The sequence below is a fragment of the Diaphorina citri genome, unplaced genomic scaffold, assembly GCF_000475195.1.
Source record: "Diaphorina citri unplaced genomic scaffold, Diaci psyllid genome assembly version 1.1 scaffold689, whole genome shotgun sequence".
Classification (NCBI taxonomy): domain Eukaryota; kingdom Metazoa; phylum Arthropoda; class Insecta; order Hemiptera; family Psyllidae; genus Diaphorina; species Diaphorina citri.
In genome coordinates this window covers 132,142-147,499 of record NW_007378122.1, presented here as the reverse complement: position 1 = coordinate 147,499, position 15,358 = coordinate 132,142, and the positions used below count along the sequence as shown (strand labels likewise).

General features: G+C 39.5%; 2 protein-coding genes across 2 annotated transcripts in view; one reads left to right on the top strand and one right to left on the bottom strand.

Moving 5' to 3' along the window:
* LOC103511228 (DNA replication licensing factor Mcm5-like) overlaps nucleotides 1-1,691 on the top strand; it is a 6,011-nt gene extending 4,320 nt beyond the window's left edge. Inside the window, exon 7 of the mRNA XM_026825054.1 lies at nucleotides 1,683-1,691. Coding sequence (XP_026680855.1) covers nucleotides 1,683-1,691 — 9 coding nt within the window. The remainder of the gene's footprint in view (nucleotides 1-1,682) is intronic.
* Nucleotides 1,692-13,560: 11,869 nt separating this feature from the next.
* LOC103511226 (SERTA domain-containing protein 2) lies at nucleotides 13,561-15,040 on the bottom strand. The gene has a single exon (XM_008475945.2). It carries the CDS (start codon nucleotides 14,929-14,931, stop codon nucleotides 14,164-14,166), a length of 768 nt encoding a protein of 255 aa, XP_008474167.1. The 5' UTR covers nucleotides 14,932-15,040; the 3' UTR covers nucleotides 13,561-14,163.
* Nucleotides 15,041-15,358: the final 318 nt, after the last annotated feature.

The following is a 15,358-nucleotide window of genomic DNA, read 5'->3' as shown; positions in this document are numbered from 1 at the left end:
AATTTTGGGCTAACTTTTTTCTGTGAATGGGGAAAATGAGGTAATGAGGGGAATGAGATAACCAGGGGGCTCTCTTAAACCCTTGCCTATTGATAACAATATAAATCAATTCATATTCTATCCACACATAGTCGACCGGCCGTCGCGTCTATCGACGTCGCCTGAACCGTCCAAACTGCGTCGACAACATAGATTCACTTTGTCGATCGACGGCCGGTCGACTATGTTTGGACACACCTTTACAAACCTTTTGAGATCGATCTAAATCTACACTGTGTGAAATGATTCGATTCCTAGAATCATCTAAAGCACCTATTGAAATTTCAATACCAACGAAATCAAAATTACAGAAAATTAAATCTGAATTTGATATTAATGAAGGAAATAATATCTTTCAATTGATTTACTTTCGATTAAGACCGAAAAATTAATATTGTGTACAGTTTGCACTTTAATGACGTCAAATTAGCAGGCTTGTACCTACTAAACTGATATGTTTCTAGAAAATATGTAGGTATCTATCTATTTGGAAGATTATTATGAAGCAAGGAACTTAATTGGAATCTATGTTGAGCTAAAAATTAATAAATACTGATAAAAAATATCTTGGAGCTTGGTTAAAAGTTTAGAGTTTAAGTATGAATTGAAAATAAGCAGATTTCTTAAAGTGTGATATTACTCGGAGGTATTACAATTTACTGCAGCCTTGAAGGTCTTAGTATGGAACACAGTTGTGTTCCCAAAAGTCCACTTTTAAACGAGATATAATCTACCCTTGCTCTACGAAAAGTCTCTCCTTGATAAACTTCCCACATGATATAATCTATTCCCACTATACGAAATTTGGTCTGTAAGTGTAGCGATTCTGCAGTTATTCTTCTTAATTGGAATCTATGTTGAGCTAAAAATTAATAAATACTGATAAAAAATATCTTGGAGCTTGGTTAAAAGTTTAGAGTTTAAGTATGAATTGAAAATAAGCAGATTTCTTAAAGTGTGATATTACTCGGAGGTATTACAATTTACTGCAGCCTTGAAGGTCTTAGTATGGAACACAGTTGTGTTCCCAAAAGTCCACTTTTAAACGAGATATAATCTACCCTTGCTCTACGAAAAGTCTCTCCTTGATAAACTTCCCACAATACGGAAAAATTAAACGTTAGACATAATAGTCGAGTTAAAAATAATTACGAAAATAGAAATAACGATTGAAGTCTGACATATCCTAGCCCAACCTTTGATACGGTTCTGAATACTGAAGTTGTTACCAATCAGAGAAGGATAGCGGGAAATACTCTGTTCCCATTGGATGATTTATTCCCGATAAATGATCGATTTCCAGCGGAAAATATAGAGGGACTTACCAGTCTTATCTCAAAAGTCAACAGCACTAACAGGATATATTCTATTCTACATATTATGTACTTGGAATACTTGGATTGTTTAATAAAGATCGCCATCACATAGAGGGACTTACCAGTCTTATCTCAAAAGTCAACAGCACTAACAGGATATATTCTATTCTACATAATATGTACTTGGAATACTTGGGTTGTTTAATAAAGATCGCCATCATGTCAAAAAGTGAGCTAGAGTAAATCAGACTTATTCCTAAAATAGGTCTAAATCAAGAAACCGGGGTTTAAACTTAATTTTAATTCTACTTGATTATCTATTTAAAGACTATGTAGACCTAGGGTTTAAATTTTACACTTTAAAATTCTATATATGGAATAAGGAAGAACTAGAGAGATATAAATGGGAGCCAGGAATTTGAACTTAAGGAAAGCGGAATTGAAAGACAAAATAATAGGGTTCTTGCTTCCCTCGATCTCACTCGATACTTTCAGAAATGAATATTGAAAATTTTGGACTAACTTTTTTCTGTGAATGTGGAAAATGAGATAATGAGGGAAATGAGTTAACTAAGGGGCTCTCTTAAACCCTTGCCTATTGATAACAATATAAATCAATTCATATTCTATCCAAGGAAGAACTAGAGAGATATAAATGGGAGCCAGGAATTTGAACTTAAGGAAAGCGGAATTGAAAGACAAAATAATAGGGTTCTTGCTACCCTCGATCTCACTCGATAGTTTCAGAAATGAATATTGAAAATTTTGGACTAACTTTTTTCTGTGAATGTGGAAAATGAGTTAATGAGGGAAATGAGTTAACTATGGGGCTCTCTTAAACCCTTGCCTATTGATAACAATATAAATCAATTCATATTTTATCCACACATAGTCGACCGGCCGTCGCGTCTATCGACGTCGCCTGAACCGTCCAAACTGCGTCGACAACATAGATTCACTTTGTCGATCGACGGCCGGTCGACTATGTTTGGACACACCTTTACAAACCTTTTGAGATCGATCTAAATCTACACTGTGTGAAATGATTCGATTCCTAGAATCATCTAAAGCACCTATTGAAATTTCAATACCAACGAAATCAAAATTACAGAAAATTAAATCTGAATTTGATATTAATGAAGGAAATAATATCTTTCAATTGATTTACTTTCGATTAAGACCGAAAAATTAATATTGTGTACAGTTTGCACTTTAATGACGTCAAATTAGCAGGCTTGTACTAAACTGATATGTTTCTAGAAAATATGTAGGTATCTATCTATTTGGAAGATTATTATGAAGCAAGGAACTTAATTGGAATCTATGTTGAGCTAAAAATTAATAAATACTGATAAAAAATATCTTGGAGCTTGGTTAAAAGTTTAGAGTTTAAGTATCAATTAAAAATAAGCAGATTTCTTAAAGTGTGATATTACTCGGAGGTATCACAATTTACCGCGCCCTTGAAGGTCTTGGTATGGAACACAGTTGTGTATATGTCCAAGTCCACTTTTAAACGAGATATAATCTACCCTTGCTCTACGAAAAGTCTCTCCTTGATAAACTTCCCACATGATATATTTGGTCCTTCGGGCCGGATACGTCAAAAGTTCGAAGCCACGCGACATTATACCTGTTTACCCTGAGCAATAACGTCGAAATAAGTTTCCTTTCTAGCTGTACAAGTGAAGCACGTTTGGCCAATTTTGGTCCTTCGGGCCGGATACGTCAAAAGTTCGAAGCCACGCGACATTATTCCTGTTTACCCTGAGCAATAACGTCGAAATAAGTTTACCATTATTTAAACTTTAAGTTCCTATGAATCTCTTTAAGATATTGTTTGGTGTAGGTAGGTATGTATTCAATTCATTTAGGTAATTAATTTACCTACTTTTAGTTAGATAATGGACCTACAATTTACCACGTAGGTACTATACCAATCTCCATCAACATTTCACCTTCGAAGCCAAGCGACATTATACCTGTTTACCCTGAGCAATAACGTCGAAATAAGTTTACCATTATTTAAACTTTAAGTTCCTATGAATCTCTAAGATATTTTTTGGTGTAGGTAGGTATAGGTATGTATTCAATTGACCTAGGTATTTAATTTACCTACTTTTAGTTAGATAATGGACCTACAATTTACCACGTAGGTACTATACCAATCTCAATCAACATTTCACGTAACAGAATTTGTAATTTTCTCCGCACCAAAGCTGTAAACGTAAGCCTTTTGACGAGAGAATCTACCCTGGCCTTCTCTATTTTATATTTTTCTGTTTACCATTATTTAAACTTTAAGTTCCTATGAATCTCTTTAAGATATTGTTTGGTGTAGGTAGGTATGTATTCAATTCATTTAGGTAGTTAATTTACCTACTTTTAGTTAGATAATGGACCTACGATTTACCACGTAGATACTATACCAATCTCAATCAACATTTCACGTAACAGAATATATAATTTTCTCCTCACCAAAGCTGTAAACGTAAGCCTTTTGACGAGCAAATCTACCCTGGCCTTCTCTATTTTATATTTTTCCGCCAGCCTTCGTAAAGCTCGCAAGCTTCTGACGGCAAAGTTCCCGCTCTTACCCTACTTTTTGCCCTCCGCTGAACATTTTCCCGACGTCAAAAGATAAAGGAGAAAACGCTAGCAGAGGGTACCTAATATATTTTTCAAATGCCACAATTTTCCAGAAACGCAAAAAACAGGAGAAACCCGGGGGAAAGCGAGGGACGCAGGGGGAGGAATTTGAACCAATCAGAAACTTGGAAATTTCTCCTCTCTCGTATTGCGATTAAATTTTCCGAGGCAGAAGGGAGATGGAGAGAGAGGTGGACAGAGGGACGAGTGAAGTGAGAGAGAAAGCTAAAGGAGAGAGAAGGAAGAGTGAGAGGGAAAGAGTAGAGGAACAGCAAAGGGTGAGTGGAACAGGTAGGGAGGAACAGACTGTGGAAAGAGAGGGAGAGAGTTGAAGTGAGAGGGAAAAGTGGGGAGGTAAAACGAAAGAAGGATTGGAGTAAGAGGGAAATTGTGGAGGAATAATAAAATAGAGTGGGGGAATGGGAGAGAGAGAAAGGAAAAGAGAAATAAATGGATTGCGAGGGCAATCTAGGGAAGAAGAGAGTGAGAGGGAAAGAGAAGGGACGATAGAGGAGGGAGGAGGAGGGAGTGAGAGGAAAATGGTAGGGAAATAAACAAGCTGGGCGTTGAACCAATCAGAAACTTGGAAATTTCTCCTCTCTCGTATTGCGATTAAATTTTCCGAGGCAGAAGGGAGATGGAGAGAGAGGTGGATAGGGGGACGAGTGAAGTGAGAGAGAAAGCTAAAGGAGAGGGGAGGAAGAGTGAGAGGGAAAGAGTAGAGGAACACCAAAGAGTGAGTGGAACAGGTAGGGAGGAACAGACTGAGGAAAGAGAGAGAGAAGGAAATGGCAGAGGAGTACAAAAGGGTGAGTGGGAAAGGTAACGAGAAAGAGACTGGGGAGAGAGAGAGTGAGTTGAAGTGAGAGGGAAAAGTGGGGAGGTAAAACGAAAGAAGGATTGGAGTAAGAGGGGAATTGTGGAGGAAAAAAAAACAGTATGGGGGAATGGGAGAGAGAGAGAGAGAGAGAGAGAGAGAAAGGAAAATAGAAATAAATGGATTGCGAGGGCAATCTAGGGAAGAAGAGAGTGAGAGGGAAAGAGAAGGGACGATAGAGGAGGGAGTGAGAGGAAAATGGTAGGGAAATAAACAAGCTGGGCGCGTCCCTCCGGGAATTAAGTCACCCGTCCATTTATTGGCCTTGCTCGGCGTAGCTTAACATAGATAACGCTAAAACCGGTCTTAAATTATCGATTGAAGTGTTATCTAAAATAACTTTCTCGCTTTGAGTTCATAGGTCGTCGCGACAAATTTCAAGATCAGAGCTCATTTGTGTGAAAAAATGTGAAAATCCCCCAAAAACCAGTTTTTTGGCTTTATGGTTTTCTGGACAAAATTTTCACCACCACTTTCGTGTTCCTGATTAAAAGACCTTTAATTTGATATATGTATAGGTCGACCAGGTTTGAATAAGTTCTTCTATGGGGACACACAGACGACACCGAAGCGAATACAATAGTCCGTCCACTATACCTTTTATTGCCTTTTCTTCACATGAGGAGAGGGGAAATGACACCGGGAGAGGGGAAATGACGCGCCATCATTCAAATTTTACACATGATACGTTAGACACGTTAGAGTCTGGTATTTGTTGAGACGCAGTTCGAACTTTCTCCATTCATTAATTTACTGTCCTATGTGGGTTGTGTGTACCTATTCTTTTAAAATTATTTCATTTTTAGATATTTTTCCAAAAAATTCTTAGAGTGTGTTTACTTCACACATAGTCGACCGCGTCGATCGACGAGGTGAAGAGGTGAATCTATGCTGTCGAGGTAGTGTACGGTTTCAGTCGACGGGGTCGACTATGTGTGGACACAGCTGCAGATTTCCATCCAATGAAATGCGACCCGGAGGACCAATCTGTAAGATTAGAAAACCACCCACCGCAGATACTACACCATACATCCAAATTGTACAGAACGACGGGGTCGACTATGTGTGGACACAGCTGCAGATTTCCATCAAATGAAATGCGACCCGGAGGACCAATCTGTAAGGTTAGAAAACCATGCACCCACCGCAGATACTACACCATACATCCAAATTGTACAGAAAGAAACAGTCCAGATTTTAGTAAGGTGGTAATATTCGACAAGCCTTTCTAGCTGTACAAGTGAAGCACGTTTGGCCAATTTTGGTCCTTCGGGCCGGATACGTCAAAAGTTCGAAGCCAAGATGTGTGTGATGGGTGTGGTGTGTGTGGGGGAGTGTATTTGTATGTGTGTGGTGGTCCCGTACAAAGGACGGGTCAACCACTAGTTTGATATATGTATAGGTCGACCAGGTTTGAATAAGTTCTTCTATGGGGACACACAGACGACACCGAAGCGAATACAATAGTCCGTCCACTATTATACCTTTTATTATTACTATCGTAATAATAAAGGAAGGACGGACTAAAAAGAGTGAAAGGCAAAGGAAGGGAGGAATAGGGGGACAGAGAAGGGAGGAGAGAGAGGAAAGGTAGAATGAGAATAATGTAGGGAGTAGAAAAGTTCGAGACGAAGATAGAGGAGAGAGAGAGAGAGGAAAAGAGAGGGAGGGAATTGTATAAAAACGAATGGAATGAGAGGGAAAAGGAGAAGAAATACGAACTTGGACAAGGTGGAAAAAGAAAGAAATTGAGAAGAGAGAGAGAGACGAATGGAATGAGAGGGAAAAGGAGAAGAAATACGAACTTGGACAAGGTGGAAAAAGAAAGAAATTGAGAAGAGAGAGAGAGAGAGAGAGAGAGGAACAAAATGAGGGAGTAGAGTGAGGTAGGGAGGTATTTGGGGAAAATGGAAAAGGAAAAATAAGGTGTGAACATCACATGGCTTTCTCTTATCGTTTACGGAAAGAGCATGCAAAATTTCATCATTCTACCATTAAACGTTCTCTTGGCCAACCTAGCTTAGTTGGTAGCGCATCTGCCTTGTAAGCACTACACCGCGGGTTCGATTTCCCCCCGGTGCAGATTTCATCCTGAACGGATAAGGTTCGCTCTCGGAACGGCTGACTTTTTCCTATCCTGTCTTCCTTCTCTCTTCTATTAGTAGAGTGAGAGGTAGGGAGGTATTTGGGGAAAATGGAAAAGGAAAAATAAGGTGTGAACATCACATGGCTTTCTCTTATCGTTTACCATTAAACGTTCTCTTGGCCAACCTAGCTTAGTTGGTAGCGCGTCTGCCTTGTAAGCGCTACACCGCGGGTTCGATTTCCCCCCGGCGCAGATTTCATCCTGAACGGATAAGGTTCGCTCTCGGAACGGCTGACTTTTTCCTATCCTGTCTTCCTTCTCTCTTCGATTTCGGGCCGATAAGACTTTAGCAGTTACAGTTCCCTCTATCAATCTATTTGATATCCACCAATCTATCATATAGGTACATAGATACATATAGGTTCCCTTATACACAAGGTAATAGAAAGTAAAAAGGGAGAGATGAATGGAGGAGAGAGATGGATGAGAAGGGGGGAGGAGAAAAATAAAGCGTGGCAAAGAAGGAGAAAAGAGAGAAAACATCGAGGGAAAAAGTAAAAGAGAGAGCGAGAAGGAGGATGAAAAGAAGAAAGAAAAAGAGAGAGGAGTTATACAGTTATAAAGGAAGAACGAAACTGTATGAGAGAGAGAGAGAGAGAGAGAGAGAGAGAGAAAGAAAGAAAGAAAGACAGAGATGAAGTTTAGAATAGGAAGAGAGAGAAAGGGAGATGAAGCTTAGAATAGAAAGTAGAGACAGAGAGAGTAAGAAAGAAAGAGATGAAGCTTAGAATAGGGAAAGAGAGAGAGAGGGAGGGAGAGAGAGAGATGAAGCTTAGAATAGAAAGTAGAAAGAGAGAGAGAGAAAGGGAATAATAGAAGAGGTGAAAGAAGAGAAAGAGGAAGAGATATAGCCAAAAAGGGAGGGGTTGCAGAATCTAGCGCAGGCAAGAGAGAGAGAAAACACGTTATAAAGCGATGTGAAGAGAGAGAGTGAGAGAGAGAGAGAGAGTTTAAGGTAAACAGAGTAAGATAGGGAGAGTAAAACAGTGAAAGGAAGAAGAGGGAAAGACTGAGACAGAAGGGTGGGAAGGGAATCATATCCAAAACCGTTTTGGCCGGTAAAAATTTCTTCACCGTAAGCCCAGGAGGAGTGATTTCCTCAGGTCGGTAAATTAGACAGTCCCAACGTCACTGGTATTTTTTAACAGACTTTCACGGATGTTGAGAGATGACGACAGAGCTTGAGCTCAAAATTCAAAATAAAGTGAAGCCTAGTTTCGAATTTTCGAAATACGCTCATTTGTGCCTTGTGACCCGGGGAAATTAATCTGCCTATAGATAGTAATTTCTTTGCTAGTCTTTACTTTAGACGTTTGATAGAGGGAACTGTAACAACGGAGCTCTTATAGTCCCGAAAAATCGAAGAGAGAATTAGAGCAGGATAGGATCTCGAGAAACGAGAAACCCAGCCGTTCCGAGAAAGAGCCATGGGGGAACGTTCGTTCCGGGTGAAAATCGAACCCGCGACCTATAGCTCAGTGCGCGGTCACAACGGAGACCATAGACCAGTGACCCTCGCCGAGACCATGGCAGAAAAAATACTCAGCTCAATTTCTTGATTTTCTGTGAGGGTTGGTTGGTACTATGGTCAAGGCTCCGTTGAGGACACTTCTATTCATTAACATGGTTTAATGCGCGAAAAAAGAAAAAAAATCGCCTGCGGCGCGCCCGGACGAATCGTCTGATCATGGCTGCAATATTTGGTAGAAGCATCCATATCCAATGCTTCCTAACATCCTTGATAATAACAGTAGATCCAAACCTCTTTCACACGGGGTGACACGGGGTCGTCTGTCTCACGGACGAATCGTCTGATCATGGCTGCAATATTTGGTAGAAGCATCCATATCCAATGCTTCCTAACATCCTTGATAATAACAGTAGATCTAAACCTCTTTCACACGGGGTCGTCTGTCTCACTTGTCGTGAGTTTCACACGATTTTTTTCCGAATGTCCTGTAGGTTACCTATGTAACTTAAATGAGAGTGATTCCACTTACGTAGGTACCTACACACGACACGATTTTTTTTCCGAACGACAAGTGGGAACGGGTGTTTCCTAGGAAAATGTCTCCTCTTTGAACTAATCACTCCTCTAGGTATCATGGATTTTTGACCCCTTAATTTCAACTTTCATAATCTCCCAGTTTTTCATTACCATTTCCTGAAATGCCTAGACAGATGAAGTTTAGAATAGGAAGAGAGAGAAAGAGAGATGAAGCTTAGAATAGAAAGTAGAGACAGAGAGAGAAAGAAAGAAAGAAAGAGATGAAGCTTAGAATAGGGAAAGAGAGAGAGAGGGAGGGAGAGAGATGAAGCTTAGAATAGAATGTAGAAAGAGAGAGAAAGGGAATAATAGAAGAGGTGAAAGAAGAGAGAGAGAGGGAGAGATATAGCCAAAAAGGGAGGGGTTGCAGAATCTAGCGCAGGCAAGAGAGAAAGAAAACACGTTATAAAGCGATGTGAAGAGAGAGAGTGAGAGAGAGAGAGAGAGTTTAAGGTAAACAGAGTAAGACAGGGAGAGTAAAACAGTGAAAGGAAGAAGAGGGAAAGACTGAGACAGAAGGGTGGGAAGGGAATCAGGGGGAGAGAGAAAGAAACAGTCGGAAAGAGATGGAAACATGGAAGAAAGGGGCGAGAGAAAGAGATGGAGTTTGGGGGGGGAGAGGGAGAGAAAGGGGATTTTATTATTATTTCAGCATTTTCCACGTTTCCCCTAGTATACAGGGTGATCGGATATGAAATACTTATTTAGCTCTAGATACCTTTTTCTTTCTTTTTTCTCCCTCTTTCTCCATCTCTTTCTTTCTTTGATGTTTAGTTCCGTGGTACCTTGAAATACATAGCTTCAGATACCTTTTCCTTTCTTATCTCGATTTTCTTCGACATCCTGTAGATCTACTCGTATATCAAATTTCTCATTTTTCTCCTCAACATCTGAAACAGGTATTTTATTTCTCTTCCACCCTGTTGATTTGAAAAAAAAGGTACCTTTTTTCTTCGCCATCCTGTAGATTTCGAGATAATTTTTTCCCTTCATTTTCAGTTTCTCAGAAGAGCAAAAAATCGGGGTAGGCGAGGAAGAGAAGAAAAAGAGAAATGAGAGGAGAGACATGGGAAGTTGGGAAGATGAAAAAAGGGAGAGACATAACTATGGAGAAAGAGGCAGGAAGAGAGGGAAGGAAATACGAGAGGAGCAAAATGGAAAAAGACGAGAGAGAGATCGAGATAATTTTTTCCCTTCATTTTCAGTTTCTCAGAAGAGCAAAAAATCGGGGTAGGCGAGGAAGAGAAGAAAAGGAGAAATGAGAGGAGAGACATGGGAAGTTGGGAAGATGAAAAAAGGGAGAGGCAGGAAGAGAGGGAAGGAAATACGAGAGGAGCAAAATGGAAAAAGACGAGAGAGAGGGAGAGAGATAAATTTTTCAAGTTTCTTTTTAGGTTTGAGAGAGAAAGAGAGGGAGGGAGAGAGACGGAGAGACGAAGGGAGGGAGAGGGTAAAAGAAAAAAGGGAGAGGAGAAACGCGTGCTTTTATCTGTATTATGTACCTATAGGTACATTTCATGTTTAACCCTTTGGTATTTTGAAGGGTCTGTTCTATTCTCTATTTAGCAGGCTATAATAATAATAATAGTGCTTATTTATACTGCTCGCATAGGACTGAAAAGTCCCTTTACTCCAGCAGTATTAGGCTACCAATATTATTGTGGTCAAATTCTCAAATTATATTGAGTATAAAATTCCATGCCTCGGCTGGGATTGAACCCACCCCCTCCTGTTTACTAGGCGAGCGCCTTGACCACTACACCACCGAGGCAGGAATGAATGACTATAATGAAAATTCCTTACAAACCTTCATAACAGAGTTTGAACACAGGTTAGGTAGGTACCTACTAGGTACGCGCCAAATAACTAGTAAGAAAAAAGGAACTAAATAGGTATCCTGCACTATCCTGTCTTCCTTCTCTCTTCGATTTCGGGACGATAAGACCATAGCAGTTACAGTTCCCTCTGTCAAACCTCTTAAAAAAAATAGGTATCCTGCATGTGTGTTGTTGACGCTCAACGAATGTGAACTTTGAGAGCAACAAGTGATGGAGGATAGAGGCAAAGAAGATAGGAAAGTGTAATAATGGATGTCTTAACGACTTCCCGAAATCAAAGTAAGGAGGATGGGATAGAAGAAAGCCAGCCATCCCGATAAAAAAAACATCATTTGTTTAGGATAAATTTCGCCCCCGGGCGGGAAGCAAATCCGCAACTATGAGTGCCTGCTTATCTATATCTACAATAATTAATAATGGATGTCTTAACGACTTCCCGAAATCAAAGTAAGGAGGATGGGATAGAAGAAAGCCAGCCATCCCGATAAAAAAACATCATTTGTTTAGGATAAATTTCGCCCCCGGGCGGGAAGCAAATCCGCAACTATGAGTGCCTGCTTATCTACCTTCCGACAAAGTCAAGTTTAGGATAAATTTCGCCCCCGGGCGGGAAGCAAATCCGCAACTATGAGTGCCTGCTTATCTACCTTCCGAATTAAAGTCAAGACAAGAGACAAGTTTCTGATTTTCATACTAAACTTCATAGGGACATAGGCTATTTGATTATGCAATGTGCAACAAAGAAAAGAACAGCACCTTCGCTACGTTGTAATTATAAAGCGCCTTCAAATTCCTACCTCAAATTGCATCAGTCAAAATATTGAAGGCTCATTTTGTGCATTGAAAATGGGTCAAGCAGGAACGGCGCAAGTTGTGGCTTGTGTTTCTTTTTTCAAGTTTTATGATTTTTTTTTTGAATTTGTGATTGTGAAAATGTGGACATTCAAACATTCAATAAAAGTTCGTTGTAAAACTTTTTAAATCAAGTTCAAGTTTTTCTTTTAACTATAGTGCCTTTTAAAGGATTATCAAAAGTCTACCGCTACCCCATGTAACCGACTATCGACATGTATTCGACAACAAATCAAAGGACAAAACGGTACCCCATGTAATCGACAACAAATCAAAGGCTAAAACGGTAAGTAAAGTACCCAAAATATCAACGTTATCACCAAGTTGTGAGTTGTTCGGTCGATTTTAGAAGAGTGAAAATCGTTAGGTAAGGTAGGTACTGTACCTAGCTACCAAGAAGAGATTTGGGATTTGAGCTATTGTCAGCCACAGTTAAGTACTTTGGATTTAGTCCAAATTTTGCACAAATTTGATCCATTCAACCCAAGTATTATAGGAATGCCCCTCCTACCTTAACCCTCATTCTGGTGGAGGAAAATGTCTTCCTCTTTGAACTAATCACTCCTCTAGGTACCTATCATTGATTTTTGACCCCTTACTAATTTGACCCCTTAATTTCAACTTTCATAATCTCCCAGATTTACATTACCATTTCCTGAAATGCCTATGAAGATATTAGACTGTAGCAAATGTATTCTCATTGCCTTTGCTTCATGTTAGGGTCTGTAGCTTGATAAGCTCTCCTAGCTTGTTGAGCCACATTCCATTAGGTGGCACATTCTCAGTTCAACATCTCCCAGTAACACAGATTATTGAGATCATACAGGTGCAATTTCCTTTGCAAGGCAGTTCACTCAAGCATTTTCCTGGTGTTGAAGTGGACCACGAGCTGTAGATGTGCATTCAGCACCAAACTATGCATCTATTCGGACAAGTCCTTCTGATTCGCAATTTCCTTTGCAAGGCAGTTCACTCAAGCATTTTCCCGGTGTTGAAGTGGACCACGAGCTGTAGATGTGCATTCAGCACCAAACTAACAAACTATGCATCTATTCGGACAAGTCCTTCAGATTCTGAGGGTAAGTTTCTTGGAAATTCTTTGTTTCTGTAGAGCTTGTTCATACCAACACCCTCCCATGAATGCAGTAAGTATAGTTCTTGAAATATTATGGAGAAAAAGTAATATGTAAGTACTTGGAATTTTGCAACATCCAAATGGGTCAAGCAGGAACGGCGCAAGTTGTGGCTTGTGTTTCTTTTTTCAAGTTTTATGATTTTTTTTTTGAATTTGTGATTGTGAAATGTGAAATGTGGACGTTCAAACTAAAAGTTCGTTGTCTTTTTTTCTTTTTATAGGTATATATTAGAAAAAAAACTTACAATTTAGGACTAGAATACTGGGGGAAGGGACAATTTTTTCCTTATAAAATATTTAAAATACTGTTTATTTATTTATTATTAGTTTTTGAGAACAATCTTTAACTTTTTTCCGATTATAGCAGAAGAGGTCAAAGGGATTTACATACTTTGTAGGGAATGATTGGCCAATCACAATCAACCAAACAAATTTCATCAGATTGTTCACAAATGTAAAGCACAATACATATTAATGAGTTTCTTTTGTATCAAAAATAAAATTAACATCATGAAAATAAGAACGAAGAAAAATTGTCGAAAATTTAAGCTCTAAATTTAGAAACTATGTAAACCAATCGGATAATAATAATAATTAAACAGTATTTTAAGTCAATTGAAAAAAAAAACAGGTATCAAAAAGTACCCTAAAACAGTAAAATTGTGACAAATTATTTATAAGTATGAACTACATAATTATTTTTGTAAACTGGAATAATTCATTTTCTAATTTGAACATGATTGGTGATAATGGTTGTCATAGACTTTGCTTACCTATGTACAACTATACTAGTTGACTTCAAAAGTATACTGATTGTACTGAACCAAAACGCATAGTATCAGACTGTCAGACATTCAATATGACCTGTGCACTACACTCAGGATGAAAACACAAAATTTGCATGTGTATTGTCTATAAAAAGTATTGGAATTGACTTGTGTCATTGAAAACGTAACCTAGGTTAACATAATATCATTTACTACAATGATAGTATTAGGTTGATAGTAGTCGACAAAAATTTCATTCACTGATACGAAACGACTTTATTTCCTGAGTATAATAGCATTATGTCTGCGACTCCACGCCATATAAAGAGTGAAAAATGTGTTTTCAGGTTTTTAATATAGGAGACGTGACACGAGTTCATAAATAAAAGAAAAATATATATCTGTCACTTTATCTCCAAGACACATACATAGTACATGTTTCATGAGAGCAATGAATTGTTCCAGTTTGGGATTGATTGGCCTAATACATGTGACATCTATGATCCTACCAGAACATGCATGATATTATCAAACTCGGCGGGAGGACCAGAGGACATACTATGAGAACCAGAGGACATACTATGACTACTAGACGAGCATGGGTCAGTTCTACTCTTGAGAATGTCATCCACAGATACTGGTGCCAGTTTCCAAGGAACTGACAGGTCTAAGTCAAGGTCATCTAAGGAATCATTGTTGTTGAGCGGATCTAGATCAGAATTTGAAGACAAACTAAGCACTGAGCCCCAGTTTATACTCCTGGAATCATCACCCAGGCCAGAGTCACTTTCTGACTCGGAACTAGATGGGTAGGGGGTAGGTACACGGGGGGGTTCACATGGGAGGGACTCACAGGGGGGAGGGGGCTCTACAATAGGGGGAGGTACACTTGGCGCTGAGAGTGGCATACTATTGAGTAAACAACCCTCCTGCTCCATTTCTCGTTCTATTAGCCTCAGTGTATTACAGATGAGCACAGACCTGTGCAGGCTTGGGTCTGAGAATTGCCTGTACCTGCCCAGTTTACACATGGAAATATTTAATACAGCTAACCTCCGTTGTCTATAACAGGAAGGACCTCGCGAGCACCAGTTCGTCCTGCCCTCACAGCACCTGTTTCCTGCATTATTGCTATTCCAACTACCTAAGTCTAGGTATGACTTGCCATTTTCTTCACACCGGATTGTTTGCTGAGCGCCATTTGGACTTCTACTTGGACTATTCCTCCATTGCGAATTCATACAATAGTCTTGGGAGGGAGACATGGGAGTGTATATGCTCTCCTGGAAACCTTTCCCCGACGGAAAATATTCTTCTTCACTGCACCAGTCATCTAGCCGACCAACCTTGCCAAGAGGCTCCTCCACACATTCTTCACCCGTAGGCGATGACGTCACATCAAATGTCCCGAGCAAAGCTCCCTCGCAGACAACACATTAATGTGTTTGTGCGCATACGTTTCTGCCCATTTCTTTCCGCTCCTCCGCTAGCACAGTGGCGCTACCTAACGGACGAAAAAAACAACTGCGTAAAGTCTGACGTCACACATATTAGAACTCTTTCGACCTTTTCCAGCTATTTTTTCGGAGTTTTGACCTCAGATTTGGATTTTTCACAACTTTTTACATAGGAATCGACCATCTATTTATAATTTTTACCCATTTGCAACTGCTCCATTCCCGCGCAAAAAAA